General features: G+C 38.2%; 1 protein-coding gene across 1 annotated transcript in view; it reads right to left on the minus strand.

The window, feature by feature from the left end:
• Window positions 1–926: 926 nt before the first annotated feature.
• LOC125914289 (glutamate decarboxylase 1-like) overlaps window positions 927–23,821 on the minus strand; it is a 78,239-nt gene continuing 55,344 nt past the window's right edge. The window contains 12 exon segments of the mRNA XM_049619547.1: window positions 927–1,202; window positions 4,031–4,128; window positions 5,506–5,613; window positions 11,640–11,809; window positions 15,867–15,946; window positions 16,050–16,117; window positions 17,324–17,366; window positions 17,368–17,432; window positions 18,355–18,409; window positions 19,983–20,062; window positions 21,607–21,722; window positions 22,043–22,155. Of these exon segments, the coding sequence (XP_049475504.1) occupies window positions 1,037–1,202; window positions 4,031–4,128; window positions 5,506–5,613; window positions 11,640–11,809; window positions 15,867–15,946; window positions 16,050–16,117; window positions 17,324–17,366; window positions 17,368–17,432; window positions 18,355–18,409; window positions 19,983–20,062; window positions 21,607–21,722; window positions 22,043–22,155 (1,162 nt within the window). The 3' untranslated portion in view covers window positions 927–1,036.

Below are 23,821 nucleotides of genomic sequence, written 5' to 3' on the forward strand. Positions count from 1 at the left end.
CTCAATTAATGTTAGCTATTATTATCTCAAAAATGGAGCTGAAAAACGCTAATGATATCATCAATATGGAGCTGCCTGATTCCATTTTATGAAATATGGCTGATACACTTTTGGAGAACTGTAAAAGATGAGCTGCAATTGATCTTTAAAGACATTAAAAATGGTGTTGCAGAGGGACACCTGGGTGGCTCAGTTGGTTGAGCGTCCGACTTCAGCTCAGGTCGTGATCTCTCAGTTCGTGAGTTCAAGCCCCACATTAGCTGGCTGCTCTCAGCTTGTCAGCACAGAGCCCTCTTCAGATCCTCTGCCCCCCTCTCTCTGCCCCTCCCCTCTTTGCGCTCTCTCAAAAATAAATATTTTTTTTAAATGGTGTTGCGTAAAGAAAATGAATTAAATTATTGCACAGAAACATGGTAGGCCCACAGTCCCTTCTAAATAAAAAGGCAAGGATCAAAAGGGAGATATCTCAGCCTCTGTCATTCCTGACTCTTGGCTCCAAAATAGAGACCATTTTATTCACCTGATTTGTTTGAAAAGGGGAAAGAAACATGGTATGTTTCATTTTATTTTTTACGGAGACAGAATACTACCACATGATATTGAAAATGACTTCCATTCAGGAAGGCTTTATCCAATTAATTCAAGCATGTAAATATATGCTAAGGTACGGAATGTCCACAATGGAATGTCTTTCTTTACAAGAGGAGGGATTTCTTTTGTCTTTCTTACTTACTAGTGTGCTGTAAACACCCCAAGAGAAGTAGCTGATATTTGACAGATTTTCAATAGTTTTGATTGAACTAATGAAAATAACAAATATATCAACAAACTTGAATCTATCTATCTATCTATCTATCAATCATCTGTGATCTTCAGTGAACCGGCTTCCCTTTCATCATCTTAGTAGCAAAGGATAAAAGAGAATCAAAAGTTCTAAAAGAGAGGATACATTTGTGGTATTCCTTTCTTGTTATCTTCAGCAAAAGATTTTTTTAAAGTTGCTGTTCACACTTGTATTCAAGCTCACACTGAAGTCTCATAAATCCTTTCCAAGCCTTTCAATGGCATCAATAAGATAGTCAACATCTGCTCGTCTGGTGGCAGGGTTGGAAAAGACCATTCGAAAAAAATTTACTTTGTCTCCACATGGCTGGTAGCTTATCATGGCTGTGCCTTTCTCTATCAACCGTCTTTGGAGCAATCTGTGTGTAAATGTAAATATTATTAAAAGGTGGTTTTATAAGTATATGCCCTCCCACATTCTAGATGGCTACATGACTATCATCAGTTCCAAGTAAACTGCAGGCAATTTAAACTATCAGGGATAATTTTTAAGAAGAGGCTTAGCACAGGAAAAAAAAAAAAAAACTCTAACATGTTCTATATTCATATTGTGGCTCTCATTACTCCGTGATTGACAATGACCAAACTCATAAAATGATGTGTGCTAGAATGCATTAAAAAAAGGTGGTGTGACATTTTTGCTTACATTTATATGGCAATTCGAATAGAAGTACCTGAGAAAGAGGTGAGATGAAGTAGGAAATGGAAAAATAGTAGCATATTTTGATATTATGACTTTCATCATTTGAAGGATTATACCACGTCTTGAGTTTTTCTGCAAGGTCACTGTTTTGCAGCAAAGCATAGTTTCTTTGTAAATTGCACAGAAACAAATTCTGTCAGAGCCATTGTATGGCTCCTCAGACGACAGCATGCGTGTGGCGGTGGACCACATTAATACACTCTTGCGTTGTTATTATAGGGCAAAGTAGCACTGACAGTCGGGAAAGTCAGAAGAGGGTATTCTCTAACTACTTAACCTGCTCCTCTGCTGGTAACTTCGGCTTCCGCACACAGTTTACTTTTGAAATGCTACAGATGCCATCCGTGACTTAACTTCCCCATAAGTCTAATATACTGGCAGTGCAGAGGCAAACATATATATAATGTTCATGTAATGTCCTTCCCTATTTAATATTTTAATCAAGCAAGATGATCATAAAATAATAGATATTAGTGATTGCCTACAATAATTTAAAGAATCGTCTCATGGTCTCCTCCTTGCCTTCCATCCAGGAGCATGTACAGAGCCCTAGGAGGGTCAGCTGTCTGCTAAACAAGCTGTGTGTACCTCAGGAGCCCACTTGCAAGTCTGTGTAAATACGTGCCTCACTAGTTCTCAATCGGTAGTAATTGCCCGAGTGGAAGATCACATATCTAGAAAAGAAAGAATGAAGAGCTTCACTTAATACCTGCCTCAAACTAAAATATTTAAATAAGGGGTATATGAGAAGCAAAAAAAAACCCAAAAAACAAAAAACCAAAAAAATATTTATTTTCACTTAGGGCTTACAAGCCCCGTGAGTTCTCTTTTTAAATATTTAATTTTGAGAGACAGGGAGCAGGAGAGGGGCAGACAGAGAGGGAGACAGAGGATCTGAATAGGGTTCCCTGATGACAGCAGAGAGCCCGACGCAGGGTTCAAGCCCATGAACAGTGAGATCATGACCTTAACCAAAGTCAGATGCTTAATTGACAACCCACAAACCCAGGGGAATTTTGATGATATAAAAAGTTGAAGGTCTTGGGGTGCCTGGGTGGCTCAGTCTATTGAGCACCAGACTTGATTTCAGCTCAGGTCAGGATCTCGTGGTCATGGGATTGAGCCCCACGTTGGGCTCCAAGATGAGCACAGGGCCTGTTTAAGATTCTCTCTCTCTCTGCGTGCCTGGGGGGGCTCAGTCTGTTAAGTGTCTGACTTCAGCTCAGGTCACGATCCCACGCTTCGTGAGTTCGAGCCCCGTGTCGGGCTCTGTGCTGACAGCTCAGAGCTGGAGCCTGCTTCAGATTCCGTGTCTCCCTCCCTCTCTGCCCCACTCCCACTCGTGCTCTGTCTCTTTCTCAAAAATAAATAAACATTAAAGAAAAATCTTTAGAAGATTATCTCTCCCTCTCTCTCTGCCCTTCCCCCACTTGCACGTGGTTTCTCTCCGAACAGAAATAAGCATCTTTTTTTTAAAGTTGAAGCCCTTAAACCCTGATATCAGATAGTGTTCAGTTTATCCTAGGGCACCTCACATTAACCCAGGAGAAGTGGTTGTGATGTTAGTATAACTCAAAATAAAACATGCTTATGTGATGTCTGCTTAAGATGGGTTGAAAACTTACAACAAATATATGTGGTAAGTTACATATAATGGTGATCTTCTTCATTTTAACATATATCATTAAAGTAAAGAACAAAATCCCCCTTGTTATGATATTCGTTTGGATTTGTTTTTTCAGCTATTATCGTTCATCGTTCTCTACTAAAATCTTACATTCTTGCTCAGATGACCTTATGATAAGTATCTCAAATTTTGTAATACTTCTCCAGCTACCTCTTCTGTTGCTGTTAGGAATTGTTATTGTTTTTATTCTTGTCTTTTCTCCTACTAAGCTTTCTAGCCAATTTAGGACGGGGATTCTGTCCATTTCGTTTTATACCTCTAACTCCTATTAGAACACCTGACATACATTAACCGATGAATGGATTAAGCAAAGGGTAGGAAACTCAGCCTGTTGCATATTGAGAACTTAATTAATATTTTTCAATTATATAAATTATGACTGGATTAATTTGCAAAATGGCTGATATGTTGAGATTAAGCTCATCTCTATACAAGTATTAAATCAGTGGCTTGGGACCACATGACCACTTATACTAACCAATCAAACTAAGGATGCAGACACAGTATTTAAAAGGCATTATTGGGGCGCCTGGGTGGCTTGGTTGGTTAAGCGTCCGACTTCAGCTCAGGTCATGATCTCACAGTCCGTGAGTTTGAGCCCCGCGTCGGGCTCTATGCTGACAGCTCAGAGCCTGGAGCCTGTTTCAGATTCTGTGTCTCCCTCTCTCTCTGCCCCTCCCCTGTTCATGCTCTGTCTCTCTCTGTCTCAAAAATAAACAAACGTTAAAAAAAATTTAAAAAAAATAAAAATAAAAGGCATTATTAAAATTAAAAACAACACACACACACACGCGCACGCATTTACCTTTTGGAGTTCTTGATCTCTTTCAAAACCTTCTGGGATGTGTTTAAGTCTTGGTGGGAAATACCAGAAGCAGACATTGGTGAACTCAGGCTAAACCAAACATAAAGATTTTATAAATATCCTTAAAATTCTACTTAATTCCTTAAGTATTTCAGGGGTATTTTAATGAATTTCATTGTTAATATATTTAAAAATAGTTTTTAAGGGCCCAGTAGACATCAGGCACTAGACAGAGACAACAGAAATCGTCACTGTCCTCACAGAGTGCCCAGTCTCTCTCAGATCCTTGCTCTCTTTCTCAAAAAGCCCTCATACCACAATTCTAGATGGGTTTCCGATCCAGTTAGATCATTCTCGCCTGGTCTATCGGTTCTCTCAGAGATCTTCCGTCATCTGTTCCATGATCATTCCTCAAAATATTTTAACTAAACAATGATAGTTCCAGTTTCATATTTGAGAAAGATCCTTTGGGTTGAGATGTGGACAGTGGATTAGAGGAGAGAGCAAGTGAAGAGAGAGGAATATTAGATATTAGAATCCTAAACTGTTATAGTAAGTCAGGAGAGAATGGAGAAGACTTCGCTAAAGCAGTGGCTGTGGGGACAGATAGGAGGCTTTTCGTTTCCAAAATCTTTAACAGATGTAATTAACCTCTGCTAGCCCTTCAAGATGAATTCAAGTTTTCTGGCTTCAATGTCTGGATGCCTTTCACATAGATTAAAAATATAAGAATACTTGACTTAAATTTAAGCTTATTTTGGAGAGGAAATAAACTATTAGAGCATGTGTAGTATTAAAAACAAACAGACTTCTTTGCTTCCAATTTCCACTTAAGACTGCAAGAGACTCACAGAAATTAAGATCATAGTTTTGTCAGAGGGAGACAATTTTGAAGACAGACCAAGCACGTTTGTTTCTAAACATTTGCTCTTACTCGCATGGCTTCAAGCCAATGGATGGTTGACTAGGACTTAGAGAGGAAAATGGCCATAATGCTGGCAAAAATCTGTTTTTTCATTAACGTCCCCTTAGTGTATTGATAATAATGATCTACCAAAGATTATCATAATTTAAAGTCCACTTTCTCTCATATCATCTATTGTCCAGAAACCCAACTGCATATTGTAACATACAAGAAAAAAGCTAGGAACAATTACATAACTCTTATTCTGTGCCAGAGAAATCAGAAAAGCAATTATAACCAAATAGTTTTAATTGTCCTAAAAATGAAAATATTGAATATAATCACCAGATAAGTCTTTTGGACCTTTGGCTTGTAAGACATAGAACTTATATGAAAAAGGTTTTAAAACCTAAATGATTTCCATTTAGATAAAACAACATACTTATGATAATTGTTAAGTATACTTTTAAAATGATCTCAGGTAAGATTCAGGTAAGAATACTCAGCAAGAAAAGTATAAATCCATTAAACTATCAAAAACTTAAAAAAAAAAACATCTTTACCTCTGCATCAAACACGAGCTTAAAGTTATCTTTTTTCTTTAAAATCTTACAGAAGTATTTTGCAAGTTCCATGTGTCGGCTGATCTGTGCCTCAAAGCCACAGGTTCCCTGTAATTAAAAAAAATCAAAATAAAGTTTCCATTCATGTAAATTCCTTTAAGTTACATTGAAATTGATTTACATTAATTAAATGTACTTATTTAAATAAATAATGTGATTATCATCTTACTACCAGTAGGTGTCCTCCATTATCACTTCCTTTTTATTTCCAGATCATCATCCCACTTTGATGCCCTACTGTCCATGAACTTAAGGCCAGTTACTTAGCTTTCTACACTTCAGTTGCCTAGATCTACAAGTGTTCTCTAAATATTTTGACATGTAATTTTCATCTGTCTACTATGTAGAACAAATTTTAAAAAATGATATGTAATGTAATAAAGAATGGGAAAATACTACAAATAAAGCCCTTGGCATACTTACAGGCAGAATGTATTTAAAAATTAACAGGGGCACCTGGGTGGCTCAGTCGGTTAAGCATCTGACTTCGGCTCAGGTCACGATCTCACGTTCGTGAGACAAAGCCCCTCATCTGGCTCTGTGCTGACATTGTGGAGCCTGCTTGGGATCCTCTCTCTCTCTCTCTCTGCCCCTCCTCTGCTCATTCTCTCTCTTGCTCTTTCTCTCTCTTTTTCTCTCTCTCAGAATAAACAAACTCAAAAAAAGTCAACAGCTGTTGAACTGCTCTATCCCAGGCATGTAGTTTAGTGCTTTATACACTTGTTTTAACTTACTCTTAGAAGAACCCTATATAGTGAGCAATCGAGGCACAGAAACCTTGCTCAGTCTGTGTCTCCATCCACCTGCTTGCCTGTGGTTACTTCTGCTTGTCTCGTGGCACTAAGCACTATACAGGGGGTGACTCTCCCACTTATTTTCATCTGAGACCTTATCTCTGAGCCTCAGACATATATATTCAACTGCTTATTCAAATCTCCACTGAGATGACTAATGAACATCTCAAAATGACATGTCAACTCCTGATCTTTCTACGCAATTTTGTTTCTCCCAAAGTCTTCCCAGTCTCGATAATATGTCAATTTGATCTTCTAGTTACTAAGACCCACAATATTAAAGCTCTCATATCTTTGATCATCCCCTTTTTCTCATACCCCACATCTAATGTTTTGGCAAATTTCATTATGTTTACCTTCAAAATGTAATTAGAATCTAATAAACCTTAACCTACCCACTGCCGCTCTGCCGGCCCAGTCATTCTCTCCCACATTATTCAAATTGCTTCCTCACTCATCTCTTTGCTTTGGTCCTTACACCTACTGCCCAAGTTGAGTGTATGCATTCACAGTTATTCTAGCGGATTCTCAATACATAAGCCTTTGGAATCAGAGCTGGCTTCATGGGCTTACAACCTGTGCAGTCACCCAGGCTCTACACTCCAGAAGGGTTTGGCGTTTAATTTAATTCTCTGCTCTTGCTGTCCTGAAATTCTTTAACATTTTACCTTGGACTTGTATTTGTAAGTAAAGTAACTCAAGGGTCCCTAAGGAGACAATGGGTTGTGCATGTGAGCTAAGGAGATACATGGAACTTCCCTGTCTGCCATCCCCTTCACGCACAGCATTTGCAATGTTCCATGAGCACAGAACCCCACTGGTCCTATGGTATGTGGGAGCTCTGGGACTCTCGATGCAAGTACAAGGTAAACACAACTGAGTAAGAGGGGGTGCTAAGAGCCCCAAGAGGCCACACTTTATGTTGAAACCAAAACTGGCTTCCCGCAGAATTTGTTTCTTTCACTCCTTGTCCTTTTCGATGCCTTCAGTGCCTTTCTCTACAGCAAATATATATGTATATTGTGTGTAATATGTATATATGTATAATATGTATATTTATATATACACATATATGCAACAAATTTAATTATATGAATATGTAGTTAGAACCAACAACTCTCACAATTTTAAGCAAAGATTCATTTGGAAAAGACATTGTTAGCATTTGAAACGTGTAAGAATAGGAATGATTAAGTATCAATGGGATAATTTCTTGTGATAACCACTTCATCATCTGATATTATGCAAGAGATTTTTCGCGGAGGGCAGTTTGGTTCAGGGGGAGGCTATAAACAGTTCAAAAGGAGAGAAGAAAAGCTTGCAGAAAGGTTAATAGAAATTATTGATGAAGAATGTTCCTACTTTTCAAAAAAATTAAAAAATGTTTAATGTTTATTTATTTATTTATTTATTTAAATTTTAACGTTTATTTATTTTTGAGACAGAGAGAGAGACAGAGCATGAACAGGGGAGGGGCAGAGAGAGAGGGAGACACAGAATCTGAAACAGGCTCCAGGCTCTGAGCTGTCAGCACAGAGCCTGACGCGGGGCTCAAACTCATGGACCGTGAGATCATGACCTGAGCCAAAGTCGGATGCTTAACTGACCGAGCCACCCAGGCGCCCTTATTTTTGAGAGAGACAGAGACAGAGCACAAGCAGAGGAGGGGCAGAGAGAGAGAGGGAGACAGAATCCGAAGCAAGCTCCAGGTTCCAGCTGTCAGCACAGAGCCCGATGCGGGGCTAGAACTCACGAACCGTGAGATCATGACCTGAGCCGAAGTCGGACGCTTAACCCACTGAGCCACCCAGGCGCCCCTAAAATTGTTTTTTATGTTTGCTTATTATTTTGGAGAGAGAGAGAGAGCATGAGCAGGGGAGGGGCAGAGAGAGACACACACACAGAATCGGAAGCAGACTCCAGGCTCTGAGCCTGACGCAGGGTGCGAACCCATGAGCCATGAGATCATGACCCGAGCCGAAGTCAGATGCTCAACTGACTGAGTCACCCAGGTGCCCCTCCTACTTTTGATTCTGAAGAAATGGGCCCAGGATCACTGAAGTGGTTGCCATAGTGTTTACTAATCTCCAAGAATTTTCCATTTAGAACTTTTGGTGGCAATCATGCATATTGAATGGACATTAAAAAATATCATGGTATGTGTCCATATTGCAAATGCATCTTTAAGTTCTGTAAAAAAAAAAATCTGCAAAGATTGAATATTAAAGACAATGGCAGGGGCGCCTGGGTGGCTCAGTTGGTTAAGTATCTGACTTTGGCTCAGGTCATGGTCTCACGGTTTGTGAGTTCAAGCCCCACATCGGGCTCTCTGCTGTCAGCACAGAGCCTGGAGCCTGCTTGGGATTCTGTGTCTCCCTCTCTCTCTCTGCCCCTGCCCTGCTCACACTATGTCTCTGTCTCTCAAAAAGTGAATAAACATTAAAATAATAATAATAATAATAATAATAATAATAAAAGACAATGGCACTTCTAGTTTAAGTTTGATTGGATTCTGTTAGCCCACGTTCTCCAAAATGCAGACATCATGAAGAGATTAAAGGTGCCAGGATTTGACTAGTGAAAATACCTGTGTGGAAGACAGTAGGAAAATTCAGAAAGGGCACCGGGAGACCTTGCACTAAGTCAGCTGTCGGAAGAGTCTTGTGCTTCTCAGGAATGGAATGAATGCCTTAGAAACCCTGACATGCTCAGTCACTGGCTGGGAGAAAACTTTGGAAAACAGCCCCAGGGCAGATGTAATTATGAATTTAAGAGAAGCAGATGGGGCTTTTGGACAATTAATCTCCCGATAGCATTCTCCTGGCCAAAACACATTGATTTTATGAATCCAAAACCAGTCCAACCCATGTAGAAAACCCATGTAAAAAGAAGCTTTCACATTATATTTGCTTTTGCACATATAGTTAACGTCTGTAGAATCTTATTATATGATTTTCTTCTTATTTTTATAAATTATCACAGTTTTATGTAATTAATTTTATACAAAATATGAATTTCATTAACTATGGTTCCTCTTTCTACCATCAATGAGGTATCCATTGTGTAATTAGAGCAAAGGAGGACAAAACAGAATTTTTCAGACTTGCAAGTCAACTCGTCCCTTTCAAACCTGCCATGGATATTTCCTGAACTTGATTACCAGTGTGAGACATGTTTTCTTGTTGGAAAAGCATTTCCATTCCAGTGTATACTGAGTTTTATGTAATCATCTGCTCCCATTGAAAGGGTAATAAAAGCTTTCTTATCTCTCCAGGAGTCAAATGCTCTCATTCTGGGGCTGAATGGCATAGACTCTTTCCAACACCGAAAGAAGATTCCATAACATTCAGGAGTAGACATAAACTCTCTTTCCTTTCCTTTCTCTCTCTCCCTCCCTTCCTCTCTCTCAGAGTGGGTATGCCAGCTCACGTGTAAGATTCCAGTTGCCTGATTGCAGGATCCCTCTCCTGGGAAATAAATCTCCTTTGCACATGTAGGGTGATGTGCCATGGCCTCACCATGTTGTCCTGAGGTGGAAACAGGGTGTGGGAACCTGACACTGAGATATTCTCTAAGTAAACAGTTGATCTCCCTCTGACTGGGAAACCTTGTGTTTACAGGAAGGATGAAGGAAATAAATACGAATACTAAAAATTCATTGGTCATGTCTATTTTATAGAGGGCCAAAGGAGATGGTTCAAGTACACAATTCTCTGATGGTCTGGCTCAATCCAGGCCAAACGAGCTTATCTGTGCCTTTTGAACTGCATGTCTTAGGCCATTTGTGGGTAATAGAACCAGTTAAGTGGGTCACACCAGCTTTTCTTTCAACGAGATAGAGTGAAATAGAAAACATTAGAGGATTTCATATATGAGAAGGTGTTTTTCCGAAACTTGTTTTAATTATGTGTCTGTGAACATGTTATTGGGCCACAACATAAAATGTATTTCTTAGCGTGGATTGTGTTAAAAAGTTTGAATGCCACTTCTTTACTTTATAAAGGAATAGATACACTATATGATCCTTTGCATAATCCCTTAAATATATCATTTTTTAAAAGTTGTGATACATATTGAGCATTTGTGACTTCAAGAATAGACCTGATAGCAAATATCTACGTGTATGTGCCCATTTAAGCTAAGCCACCGTATATGCTGTGATGGACAGCTAAGCTATGGAAGAACTGGCAACCTCTTACAGAGTTCAGGAAGTTCATGAAAATATTTATATAAATAAAATCTTTACCGAATCAGATTGAGGGATATTTGGATTATCGGTGCCTGGGAGATCGACACAAAATTTGGAGCTTTGTGTTTGTTAAAATTTGACCTTGGAATATTTTTTAAAGCAAGTTTAACAAAATTTCCAAATTGGCTATTTAAAAATCTTCAGGAAAAGAACTTACAGAATGCATATCTTTGAACAATAAAAATTACTGGTGAAACTCCCAAGACGAACTAATGACTGAGTGTCTCCCCGAGTTACTGGTAATCTTGAGTCAGAGTGTTGACTAGACGTCAGGTCATTGCTGGGTGACTTGTACAAAAAGTGGTGTCTCTGGTTTTGTGGTAGTATATTTCTGACCGAAAACCAAAACCAAAACCAAAACAACACCTTCAAATTAAGTAGAAGGGGTTGGTAAGATATTATAGGTGATGGTAGTTCACGTCAAAGCTTTCACCTACACAGAACCCAGTGTCCATCTTTCTATGGGGCACTGGGACTGGAATGATAGAAATAGCTTCTAAAAGCATGCCAATTATTTAAATTAAAGCTTATAAACAAAGGGCAGGAGAAAGGCACAGAACACGTCCTGCTGTTGTTATCATCTTTGGAGAGACTATCTGCTGACCTTGACTATAAGGTAAATTGTACGTCTGTGTGATAAATAAGGGTTCACCTCTAAGAATCTATATTGACTTCAAGTTCACTTGACTATTAACACTTCCAATTAGTAGAGGGGGAAAAAAGTTTTTTTTTTTTTTTAAAGTTGTGGACAAGTTTATATTCCTGATAGATTTTTATTCCCATGGTTTGGTAGAGCGTATAATAATGATGGAACATACCAAATTTTTTTCCACCCCCATTAGAATTTATACCTGAGAAGCCAAGCTTGTCATCTGCAGTTAGAAATACAGCGCTTTTCTTGAGAGATGTGTGGAAAAATACAAAACTTTGGAAAAGACACCCAAATAGAACTCTAAAAAAAAAAAAAAGGAATAGTCTATACTCTTCATCCAAATGAACAGGACCTAATACAAGGAATGACAAACTCCTACCTTTGCTTTCCACATCAACCATAGCTTAAAGACATCAACATGTCGGCCACGCTGAATAGTTTTATCCCCAGTGTCAAAGTCAACATTGTAGAGTTTATCTGGCTGGAAAAGATAAGCAGCGTGCATCTTGTTGCATGCTTCCAGAAGACCCTAAAAAAGGAGTAATATGTCTACATGTAGGTTATATACCTCTCAGTAAGAAACCACCATTATTTATTTCAATTACATGCACTTTGTGTTACCTTCGTTTTTTTAATTTTATTTTTTAAATTGTATAAAGTTTTTGTGTCTTGACTCCAGTATACTTAACATACAGTGTTCTATTGGTTTCAGGTGTAGAAGACAGTGACCCAACAATTCTATACATTACTCAGTGTGTACACTTTTAAATAGGATTTTGTCTATTTTATATAAAAAAAATATGTTACTGTTCTAGGATTTTGGTATATCCTGTTGTTCTTTGGGTTTATCTGGAACAAGTGGTATAATTGGATTAACACAAAATTTATCCATTTTTCTTTAACTCTTCTCAAAGCCCTCGATGTTTTGCTCTTTTGAGATTATTTCCTATTATTAAGTCTTAATGAGAATTGAGGGCCTCGTTCACTTGAACTAAACTATCCCATGAATCAGCCGATAGGTGCCAGTCAGCACACTGCCCTGTTAGTCTCGGTAGGTAGAGAATAAAGTAATCCACTCACTTAATTTTGTGCTTCTCACGTAAAAGATGTTGAAAATGTTCCTCTTCGGTGTTGAAGGATGGAGAAACATTTGCTTCGGATGGTTAAGAAGTAATCACTAGAGCAAAGAAATGTTTCCCGTCACCCAGCAAAGAGAGGCTTTGCTCAAAGGGTATGTGTTGTAACAGCACAAGCGAGGCTAAATCTGTGTGCACTGACAGGGGACCGTTTAAAGGTACATCAAGCGTAACTTCTGTGCAAGAAGCAAATAACAATAGATTTATTATGTGTTTGTTACATACTGGGCACTTCACAAATATCACATCATTTGAGCCTCACAGAAAACTCATAGCATGGGTCCTATTGTTGTATCAATTTTATAGATCGAGGAAACTGATACTTTAACATATTAAGCAATTTTTAAGGTCATATATCCAAATAGTGATGAATCTGGGATCTGACAAAAGGGCAATTTCTCTGGAAGTTGGTGGAAACCCAACTTCAAAGGAGAAATCTCACACTTTTTTTGTTTTTTTTTTTTTCTTTCCTTAGAATAGGCTTGTGGATCTAGGGAAAGGAGCACAATGTGACGGTAAAAATTGAAGTATTTGGGGGAAAAGGAATAGAAATGATACCTTAAAAAAGAGTACATTGTGTTTTTATATCCTAAGTGTCCTACTTACGCATGTAAATATTTTCTCTCTAGTCTACTTCAAACTCCCCTTTCAATGTTATGTTTGGCAAGAGTTGGAAACTATTTAAAATACTTTATAGATTTATATGAACAATATGGGAAAAATATTAAAAAAACTTTAAAACCGTATAATCAATATTTAAGTTTTATCTATTCTGATGTGACGATTAAGCTATAGTTAGTCATATTTACCTACAATCTGACACGTGCTGCCGGGTCAGTGGGTGTGAGGTAAGCAAGGGTGAAAATCCTCTACCCCGCTGACTTTACAATCTGGGTTGCAGGAGGTTGGGTGGGGTAAGGGCAGAGTTAGGTACTAAACACAATGGGGCATATGTGAATGTGAAGTTGTACCCAGGATAAATGCTATGGAGGAGTTTCAGGGTGTTATAAGAGAATATTCTAATATTCTAAGGATCAAGGATTTCACTTAGTCTGAAGGTCTAGGAAGTGAAGTCTTCTGGGTAAAAGTCATTTTTGAGTTCAGTAAGAGCTAAACAAGAAAGATGTTGGGGGAGGGTGTGGGAGACATAAGCAGAGCCAGACCCTGATAGACAGAAGGAAAAACTCATGCCAAGGTCATATGTGAGAAGCTGCATGGCTGCATGACTCCTTCTTGGAAGTAAGGGCAAGTCAAAGGATCTCAAGGGCAAAAAGCAGAGGAAAGCAGAAGGTGAATGGGAGAGCAGAGAAGGGTATGTACCACCCAGGCCTTGGGGATCATGTCAGGGATTTTAATCCCATCCTAAAAGCAATGAGAAGCCACTGAATGAGTTTCAATTTTGCACCATGAAAATGTCCTTATGAATGAAAGAGACTGACATGATTAGCACTTCATTTCTAAACAAATGGCATTGCCTTCTCCTTCAACAGTGAAGTAAAAGATATTGGAAATTAGTTTTAATTGTATTTTATGTACAATTACAGCAAAATATATATACTTATAGTGTCTGTAGGTGCCTTTTCAGCATCAGAAAATGTATTCATTAATATTGAATATACTTGGTTTACACTGCTCACTAAGGCATGAGTCAAAATGGCGTTACGTACAACCTGAGACACTCAAATGGTTTAAAAGATAAAAATCAAATGTCCCTCTTAATTTAAAGCTACACTAAAATAGGCTTATTTTCCAGCAATGACCTTAAAAACAGTAAAAGCTGAGTAGTTTGGGGGTTCTGCTGTACCTCTAGCGACCATCTATCTATCTTCAGGAAAAGACAAAAAAGAAGTATAAAACAAGAAAACAACAACTTAATAATAGAATAAAATGGATTATTTCAACATACTCACTATGGGTGGAGAAATCGGGGAAGACTGAAAAATATTGGTATTTGAGTCCTAAACATAAAGGTATCAGAAATCTGAACGTTGAAAACATACCTGTTAGCGGTAGGAAGGGGGAGCAAACTCAGACACGTCTTAAAGAAGACATATGCAAGGCAAACTAGAATTTCCGGGTACTGGACACTCAGGAGTGGACAGGAAGGAGTAGCCTGTTAATCTGCAGGCTTCAAACATGGGTGAGCTGCCATTTTATTGATGGGATAGTGAAGGAATATTGCTGCCATGTGGCCAGCTGAACAGAATCTAAAGCAGAGCTAAAAGTTCCAGTCTGCGTTGCTGAGAACCTTCTAGGCTAGGAGACAGTGAAGATTCTCTCCGAAGAGACAAAGTGGGCGCTGAGTACTCAAGGGTGAGTGAGTTTCTTAAATTCCACATATGAGTGAAATTTGTCTTTCTCTGACTGACTTCTTTGCTTAGCATAATACTCTCTAGTTCCGTCTCTGTCGTTGCAAATGGCAAGATTTCATCCTTTTTTATGCTTGAGAGAGAGGCAAACCAAGAAACAGACTTAACTATAGAGAAAAACTGACGGTTACCAGAGAGGAAGTGGGGGGGAGGGACGGGTTAAATAGGTGATGGGCCACATTTGTGATAAGCGCCGGCTGTTGTATGAAGTGTTGAATCACTATATTGCACACTAATTGAAACTAATATTACACTGTATGTTAACTCACTGGAATTTAAATACTTTTGAAAACCAAATAAAAATAAATTAAAAAAAAATAAAAAGTGAGGCGTGCTAGTGAAGGCGGTTTGTAATAGGAACACAGACACTTTTTTTTGTTTTTTAATCCAAACTCTTTGAATTGCTTGTGAGTCAGGGCGAAAGAAGACAAAGTTATAAATGAAACTACATAAAATGCATTTGCATTTCTGACAACTACATGGAGATAAGGATTCCCAGGTTGAATTTTATAATTGTATCTCTCCTTGAGAGAGATTATAAGTCATGGGCTTATCTCTTTGTGTAGCCTTGCATTTACTATTGATGGAGATAAAATGCAAAAACATATTAGCAGAAAATCATGTCATGCAACCCATAAATCTGTGCTTTCTATGCTGAAAATGCATTGCAGTTACTCATCGTTCTCTACATTTAAAATGAGCCATATTTCTGGCCCTATAATCCGAGATGCCAAATGGGCCAGTGGGCCAAATTTGATCCCTAAGAGATATTTTGTTTGTTCAAGGCATTTTTAATAAGCGGGGCATGAATGATCAAGTCTTCTATAGACCTCATCACTGTCCATTGTGTCGGCCCGGATCTTATCCACACACTGGGTTACCACCTGTGTTTACCACTCTGGTTTTGTGGCACCTTCCATTACCCGGTGGCTGCTACTTAAAGATTAAGGGGGAAGGATCCGTTTTCTGTAGTAGGGCAAATTGTGCTGCACTGTGTTAATTCGGGGAGGCCATAATTATTTTGGTTTTAAACATTCACGGCGAAGCTAGTCATTACCAAGATATCCATGATAGCTCTACTTAAAAATAGAAAGCATTTACTTTTTCCCCGGATCAGGATAGCAGAGCGCTGAAGGGGGACGCCCATGAGTTTATGCGGATTCCAGGTCACAGAGTGGGCCCTAGGTGATAAAACAGCTCCAATTAGTGCTTAGAGTCTAATGAAAGAGAACAGAATCCTGCATGTGTTATTTTGATTTTCACAAAAAATGGTGCGGGTCTCACCTTTCAATGCCACTGAGTTTATGGGAGTGGTTTCTGGACAACAGCAATCCACCCCCGCCCACCCCAAGCTGCCTACAGATACAAAGGATATGTGTTCTTATATTAATTATTTCTCTTTAAATAGCATCAGTGGCTTTTTCCCATGTTAAATTTATTTCAAAGGTTGATGAAGCTCTAATTGCTATGTTAGATAATTATAAACTTGGCTATCATTATGTTACTTATAAGAACAATGCACTTTAAAATTTCCTCTTATGAATTATCATTGTCTATTCGTGACATAGGAAAGTTTGAGGTTTCTAATGAGTTCCAACACCTTCTGTATAATTTCCAGAGACAGATAAGAAAAGTTGGCATCGAATTTGGCAAGACCACAGAAAAATGAACAAATCTACCATACTGTGTCACTTTAAATTTGTCCATCTCTCATCAAAGCCAAAGAAAGGTTTGCCCCAAATCATTGAACGAAGTCAATAGCATCAAAAATTGTGATTTCCTTAGGATGCCTAAGTGGGTCAGTTGTTTAAGAATCCAAATCTTGATTTTTGCTCAGGTCATGATCTCACAGTTGATGAGTTGGAGCCCTGTGTCAGGTTCTTTGCTGTCAGTGGGGAGCCTGCTTGGGATTCTCTGTCTCCCTCTCTCTCTCTCTCTGCCCCTCCCCCACTTGTTCTCTCAAAAATAAATAAATAAGTAAACTTTTAAAAAATTGTGATTTCCTTAGTAGGTATTAATTTAAAAATGTTTATTCAGAGTAATGGGCTAAACCTTCTTTTGATTTGAAGTCAGCTTTAGGGGTGCCTGGGTGGCTCACTCGGTTGAGCAACTGACTTCGTCTCAGGTCGTGATCTCACAGTTCGTGAGTTCGAGCCCCATGTCGGGCTCTGTGCTGACAGCTCAGAGCCTAGAGCCGACCTCAGATTCTGTGTCTCTCCCTCTCTCTACCCCTCCCCTGCTCACGCTCCGTGTCTCTCTGTCTGTCAATGATAAATAAACGTTAAAAACAAATTTTTAATCAGGTTTAACTATTTCTTCAAAACGATGTTTTAAATTGTAGGTTGAATATTGATAGGGGTCTGGACTCTTTTCAAACACTTGATACATTTGTGGTCTTTCCATACTTAGGTATTAAGTCTCTTTGAATCATTATAAAAATTAGTTTCCAGAGAACTTTTCATCTTACCTGCAATGCTAATTAAACGATTTTAAGGATTGTTCATAGGATACATTTTCTCAAGGGGAAATTATGGGCCAGACGGAAGGAAGGGACTTACATCCATGTGCATCCAGAGTCTGTGCGCCTCGCAAGTATCCGTGGAGAGGGTCAAAGGCCCCGAACACTGTGCTGCCAGCGGAGGCGGTGACACAAAAGGGAATGTGGCCCTGGTGATGACAGAAGCTGAATCCTTGGTCTCAGGAGGTCCACAGAAATCCTACCATTACATCACCATCAGGGCATCAGGAAGCAGGATGGCCTGGACCGAAACACTAAGTATCTAATCATTTCAAACACTCCGAGGTACTTCCAGTACTGGGGAAAGTAGTGAAACCGTGAGATGAACTCAGATCACTGCCTCTGAGTGTCATTTACTATTATTTCTCTCCAAATTTGTTTTCACAAAATAATACCACAAAAATAGACGTGACCCAATTCCTTTACTTAGTCCTGATAACTTTCCATTTGATATTTGACAGAAAACTATTAGAGAAATATTGCCATGTTACTTGTTTCACTTTAATTTTATAAAGAATTCCCTAGGGTGTCTGGGTGGCTCAGTCAGTTAAGCCTCTGACTCTTGATTTTGACTCAGGTCATGGTCCCTTTGTTTGTGGGATTGAGCCCCTCATTGGGCTCTGTGCTGACAGCACAGAGCCTGCTTTGGATTCTCTCCCACCCTCTCTCTCTGCCTCCTCCTCTGCTCATGTTCTCACTCTCAAAATAAATAAACATTAAAAAAAAAAAAAAAGAATTTCCTGGGCACCTGGGTGGCTCAGTCAGTCAAGCGTCTGACCCTGGCTCAGCTCATGATCTCATGGTTCGGTCGGGCCCAGTGCTGACAGCTCAGAGCCTGGCACCTGCTTCAGATTCTGTGTCTCCCAATCTCTCTCTGCCCCTCTACCACTCATGCTCTATCTCTCTCAAAAATAAATAAACATTAAAAAAATTTTTTTTTAATTTCCTTCATTTAGGGATTATTTACTTCTTTCAGCGATTACCTTACCAGTTGTATTCTGCTAATGAAAATAGGTAAAGAAAATAAAAATGCATTTGCACGTTAAGTATGGAGCTGTAGATAGAACCTACCTTTTTCTTAGCTTGTAATATATTTTTCTCTAACTCAGCTGGAATCATCTTTCCCCTTAAACATACAAATATATGTTGATTTATTATGAGCAAATAAACCAATTCTACCAATGAGAAGAATAAATGATATGCAAGGCTAAAATAATTAGTTTTTAGTGAGGTATTTATATGTGAGTAAACAGATATTCGGTAAATGTTCAGTCCCAAAAAACCAATGTTAAATATCATGTTGAATTAAAGAATGCTTGGCGGGGCACCCGGGTGACTCAGTTGGTTGGGCATCTGACTTCAGCTCATGTCATGATCTCATGCTTGTGGGTTCAAGCCCTACATCGGGCTCTCTGCTGTTAGCACAGGGCCTGATTTGGATCCTCTGCCCTCCCCTCTCTCTCTGCCCCTCCCCTGCTTGCACTCTGTCTCTGTCTCTCTCAAAAAATAAATAAACATTAAATTAAAAAAAAAAAATAGCCATTGTTCCAAACAACAAAACATTTTTGTCTATCAGAATTTTCAATTATAAAGGTATTGATAATATTCACATTGATAATATGCAGATAAGAGTATCAATTGACTCTAAAATGTTTGAAAAGCAAATGAAAAATTTTATGAAATTGTAAATGCAGATGTTCTTTGAACCAATAATTCAGTTTCTAGGAATTCATGTGAGATATTCAAACACAGACTCTCAAATATATTTATATAATCATATTAATTTAATCATTGTTCTTACATATTAAAATCTAGGGGGAAACCCTTAAATTTCTTTAAAAATAAGATTTATAAAATTATTTTACATACATAAAATGGAAAACTCCAAAGTTATTGAAAAGGGAATAAGGAAAGGGATAAGATTTCTAAGACAGGGGCACCTAGGTGGCTCAGTTATTTAAGTGTCCGACTTCAGTTCAGGTCATGGTCTCATGGTTTGTGAGCTCGAGCCCCGCATCGGGCTCTGTGCTGACAGCTGAGAGCCTGAAGCCTGCTTCGGATTCTGTGTCTCCTTCTCTCTGTGTCCCTCCCCACTTGTGCTCGCTCGCTCGCTCTCTCTTTCTCTCTCTCTCTCAAAAATATATAAACATTAAAAAAAAAATTTTTAAGATTTCTAACACATTCCCAAACCAAAAAAAAAAAAAAAACTTAAAGCAAGTTACAGAACACAACATAGAATTGATGTATGAATAAGTTTGACATGCATAAAAATGATCTTCCAGAATATATGCAATATTTGTAATATTATTTATGTTTTAAGGTGGTATTCAAAGAAAATGTAAATGTATTTTTGCTTTGTAGATTGCTAAGGCAGTTGAATTTTTATCTACAAACATGACTATATTTTTATGTTTATTTATAGTACACATAATTCAATATACTTAAAACAGGGAAGATATGTGACAGTCCCACTTGTATAGGCTATATTTAGTAAAGAAATTTTAAGAGTAGGATAAGATGACTTTGGTGCTTCTTTCATAATTGCTGCAGTTAAAATTTATTAAAACTAACCTGGGGGGGGGGAACTAACCTGGGGGAGTATTCTTGCTAAAAATTGGAATAGGAAACCTATAGATTATTCTTTAATCTGTGAAGCATAATGACAATAATAAATTTTTGAGAACGTGTTAGAAACATACCTTTCATCACATTTTACTTCAATTACGTTGTCAGTTCCAATACCAAGAATAGCTGCAGCTTTTTTTACTGAATAATGACCCTTGGGCAAAAATGGAAATAGGAAAGGTATTAACTTCTCTGCATTAAATGATCATTTACACTAGAGCATTTGGGGGCTTATACACATAGCTTTGAATGAGTTTGTGCATATATACACGTATATACACACGTACAGGTCTCAAGGCGTATTTCCAGACCCTGGTCTTGACAGTTTTTCAGGTGAAGAAGGTTGTGACGCCTCTTTGAGAAGGCACGAGCACAGAACACACTTTACAGGCAGTGGGAGTTTGAATATGCTAGTTCTCCATATACATAAAAAATCATGTCCGATATAGATCTAGTGTTAATATTCTCCAGTAATAAAAACCTTACGTGTTCCAGATAGCTGTACCTGTTGCATTGCAGACCTTTTTTTAAGGCGTGAGGCTTGGAGAAATGCCTTGATTCTTCTGATGCCTGGAGCTCTTGATTTTGACTTTGCCACCAACTTTATAATTTCTTGCCTTCTAGGTAACTGCTATTTCCCTGTATCATTCTGCCTAATGTAAGGTATCAGCAGCTCAGATACAAACTTGGACCTGGTTGTTTTTAGCTGCCAGGAAAAGACTAGATATATGAAAGGAAAAAAATGCGCAAACGTAAAACCCTAACTCAGTTTCATTTCAACAGAGAATGCACCAATTAAATAGGAAATGATGTTTTTTACATCTACATTATGGAGTTTCGGCATATTTACTCATTATATATAAAAATTATGTCAAATGATGAAAAAGGCATTTGCAAACAAGCATCTTAAGTTACATTAAGTTTTATAGTAATATCATTAAATATGCATCAGTGGTCTCCAACTTGATAATATGCATATATACAATGCCAGTTTGAATTTGGTCATAGAAGCATATTGCAAACACAGAAACATTTCAAAGAAAACCCTGTGTTTCCAGGTACTTTTAGGTAGAATTCTCAAAGTGGGACTACTATTACATTTTAATCTCACAACTGTTGCTAGGCAGAAAAGAAAAAAGCAACCAGATTTATTAAAGGGATGAATCAATTTGTTTTTAAAGGAGCACAAGATTGGAACATTAAAACCAAAGGAGACATCAGTGGATACATTGTCAATATCTGAAACATTTGGCTGAGGTCCTGGTCTACAAAAATGAGCCTTTCTTTTTTACTAATTCCTTTGACCCTCACTGGAAAAATAAGATATCAATCACATTCTTGTTCTCTTCATTCAATGATAAAGGGAATCACTAAATCAAGTCTTTAAAATTTTCATAGTTTGATTTTTTTCTTGGTAAAGATAGCAGAATGCTTTATATTTATAATCATATTTTTGTTAGTTTCTCATATTTTGAAATTAAATTTTAATCTTGAATTATCTGCACCATTATAGGCTAGAGCCCATGTTGACAGAAAGTTGTTTTTTAGTCTTTCCAATATCAATAGGCAGACACAGATACAGAGATTACTGAATCTCTCTAATGTTAGAGCGAAGCTAATATTCTCCATCTTTCAATAACTTTACAGTTTACCTCAGAAGATTCTTAAAAGATGGAAGAATCTAGACTTGATACTTACTTGTTCAGAAACAAATAACACACAACACGGAAGTGCGGTCATGCCTTGTCTTTTTATCTCTGGATATTGCTTATAACGAGCTACTAATATACCATAGAGGTTAGAGATACTTCCTCCTAGAAGAGAAATAGTGATTGTTAACCCAATTTCAAAAATCAGAAATGGTCACTAAAATCATGACAACTTGAGTGCTTTCTGAAACTAAAGTGTTGCCAAATAACTGACGTGATTTCAAAAATATCTTTCCTTAAACGTGTTGAGAGAAATATCACACAATTCATAACTTTTAGATTTGTGGAAATTTTGCTGGCAACTGTAGCTAACACAATGACTTATGAATCTCTTAAAAATAATAGCATTAGTTCAAATATACTTTGAGCGTCTCTGAATATATGTTTCATTTACCTCAGAAAAATGATGTCTTGCTTTTTCTTACCAGGTGCAAATATTCCGTCTGCTTCTGTTTCTCCCCAGCCGATAATTCCATACATTTTCTTAAGAAGAATCATCTCCATGATAGTAAATACCGGAGCTATTTCATATGTAAACCTATATTACATATATAGAAATTCGACTGTGAATTATATAAAATGGAAAAGGATAAATAAAGTCATGTGCTAGATAAGGTTATATACAATTTTTTGTATTCTATAGCAGACTGTACAAGAAATAGTTACAATTTGTATGCTTCAAATCGCCCCTTCCAGATTAAGAGTATATTAGTGCTACAAAGAAAGGATCATGGATTCCATTGTATTGTGCAGTAGCTGGGAATTTCTCTCCCACTAAAAGGAATTTTGAATATACACATTACTGTTAGAGCCAGAAAATGCCCACTTATAGATAGATAGATAGATAGATAGATATGGCAAGTTAAAAAGAGATCTAGAGCTACAGTGTTTTGCAGAACATGAAATAGGTAGAAAAAAGCCTTTTCTCAAAAAGATTTTCTGGGGAAATCTTTTCTGGGAAAATATTTTCTACCTAAGAATTGTACTTTGGGCAAGCACACCAAAAAAAAAGGGGGGGGGGGCTAAAAACTATTCTGTTTTCAGTAACAGCTCGAAGCAAGTAGATAGTTCAAGGCAAGAACAATATGACCCCATGAACAAGAAGTCAGAGAGCATGACGATGGGGACTCTCCTCTGAGTCACACTGATATTAGAGTCCCTTCCACAAAAAGCAGCAGCTAAGATCAAAAAGAAAGCTGTAAGTTTTTCTCTATACATACCATATACAGTAAGCAATGAGGTACTTATGTTGGTTCTGAAATCAAAGAGTAGCTTCAGTTATTTTCAAGGAATTCTTTTCTTTGTCCTCAAACACCTTTTAAAGACGCTTGTAGGTGTTCTTATATAGAGCTACCAGTCTCAGACTCCATTTATGTGCCATTTCAGATGGTCTCAGCTTGCTCTGTCTCTAAAGTCTTTGGAGAATATTCAGGCCCAGCCATTGCTGTGACCACTTTCACTCAGATACACCCACAGCCCAACAGAGAATCACCTCCCACCTGCAAGGCAGGCACTGACTTCCAGCCCCAGGGTCTCTTTTTGCATCCAGGCATGCATGACAAGTCATGGAATCTTCTGGGAGTCCCAAGAATGCCCAACCATGGGGAAGTTAACATCCCACAGTGCAGTCCTTTGGCCATAAGAGACCTGGATGACAATCTTTTCTTTCCTCTGTTCCCTACAGATGGACTGCCCTTTGAAGCAGTCATTTATAAGGGCACTACCCCCCAGGAGATGAAGCATTCGCTTCTGCTGATACTTAAGGGGTAGCCAGGTCTATAATTTCCCTCATGTTGCTCTTCAGTCCCGTGCTGACTCCCTTCATCTTCCCTCAACCCCTCTTCTCAGATGGCCCGGCCTAAAAAAAAGTAGTAACACACAAGCTCTTGCCCAGGGGCTGTGCACAGAGACCCAGGAAGGAAACCCATTGCCTATGGGAATTAAGATTCTAGTTCCAAAAGAAACAAGAAGCAAATCTCACACACTGGTATTTCAACAAGGCTTCATTTCTGCCAGCATTTGCTATGCCAATCTCAACACACACGCACATTGCCTTTCTGATCCTACCTCAGCTCAATGGAGTAGGGCATTATTATTTTCAGACAACAGAGATGCACTAAACCTCCCAGCACTGTAGGTGGTAGAATTAGGGACTGGAATCAGGTTCTCCTTATTTCCACCTCACAGGCTTTATGCTATCCCAG

Source organism: Panthera uncia, assembly GCF_023721935.1.
Source record: "Panthera uncia isolate 11264 chromosome D3 unlocalized genomic scaffold, Puncia_PCG_1.0 HiC_scaffold_8, whole genome shotgun sequence".
Lineage (NCBI taxonomy): Eukaryota > Metazoa > Chordata > Mammalia > Carnivora > Felidae > Panthera > Panthera uncia.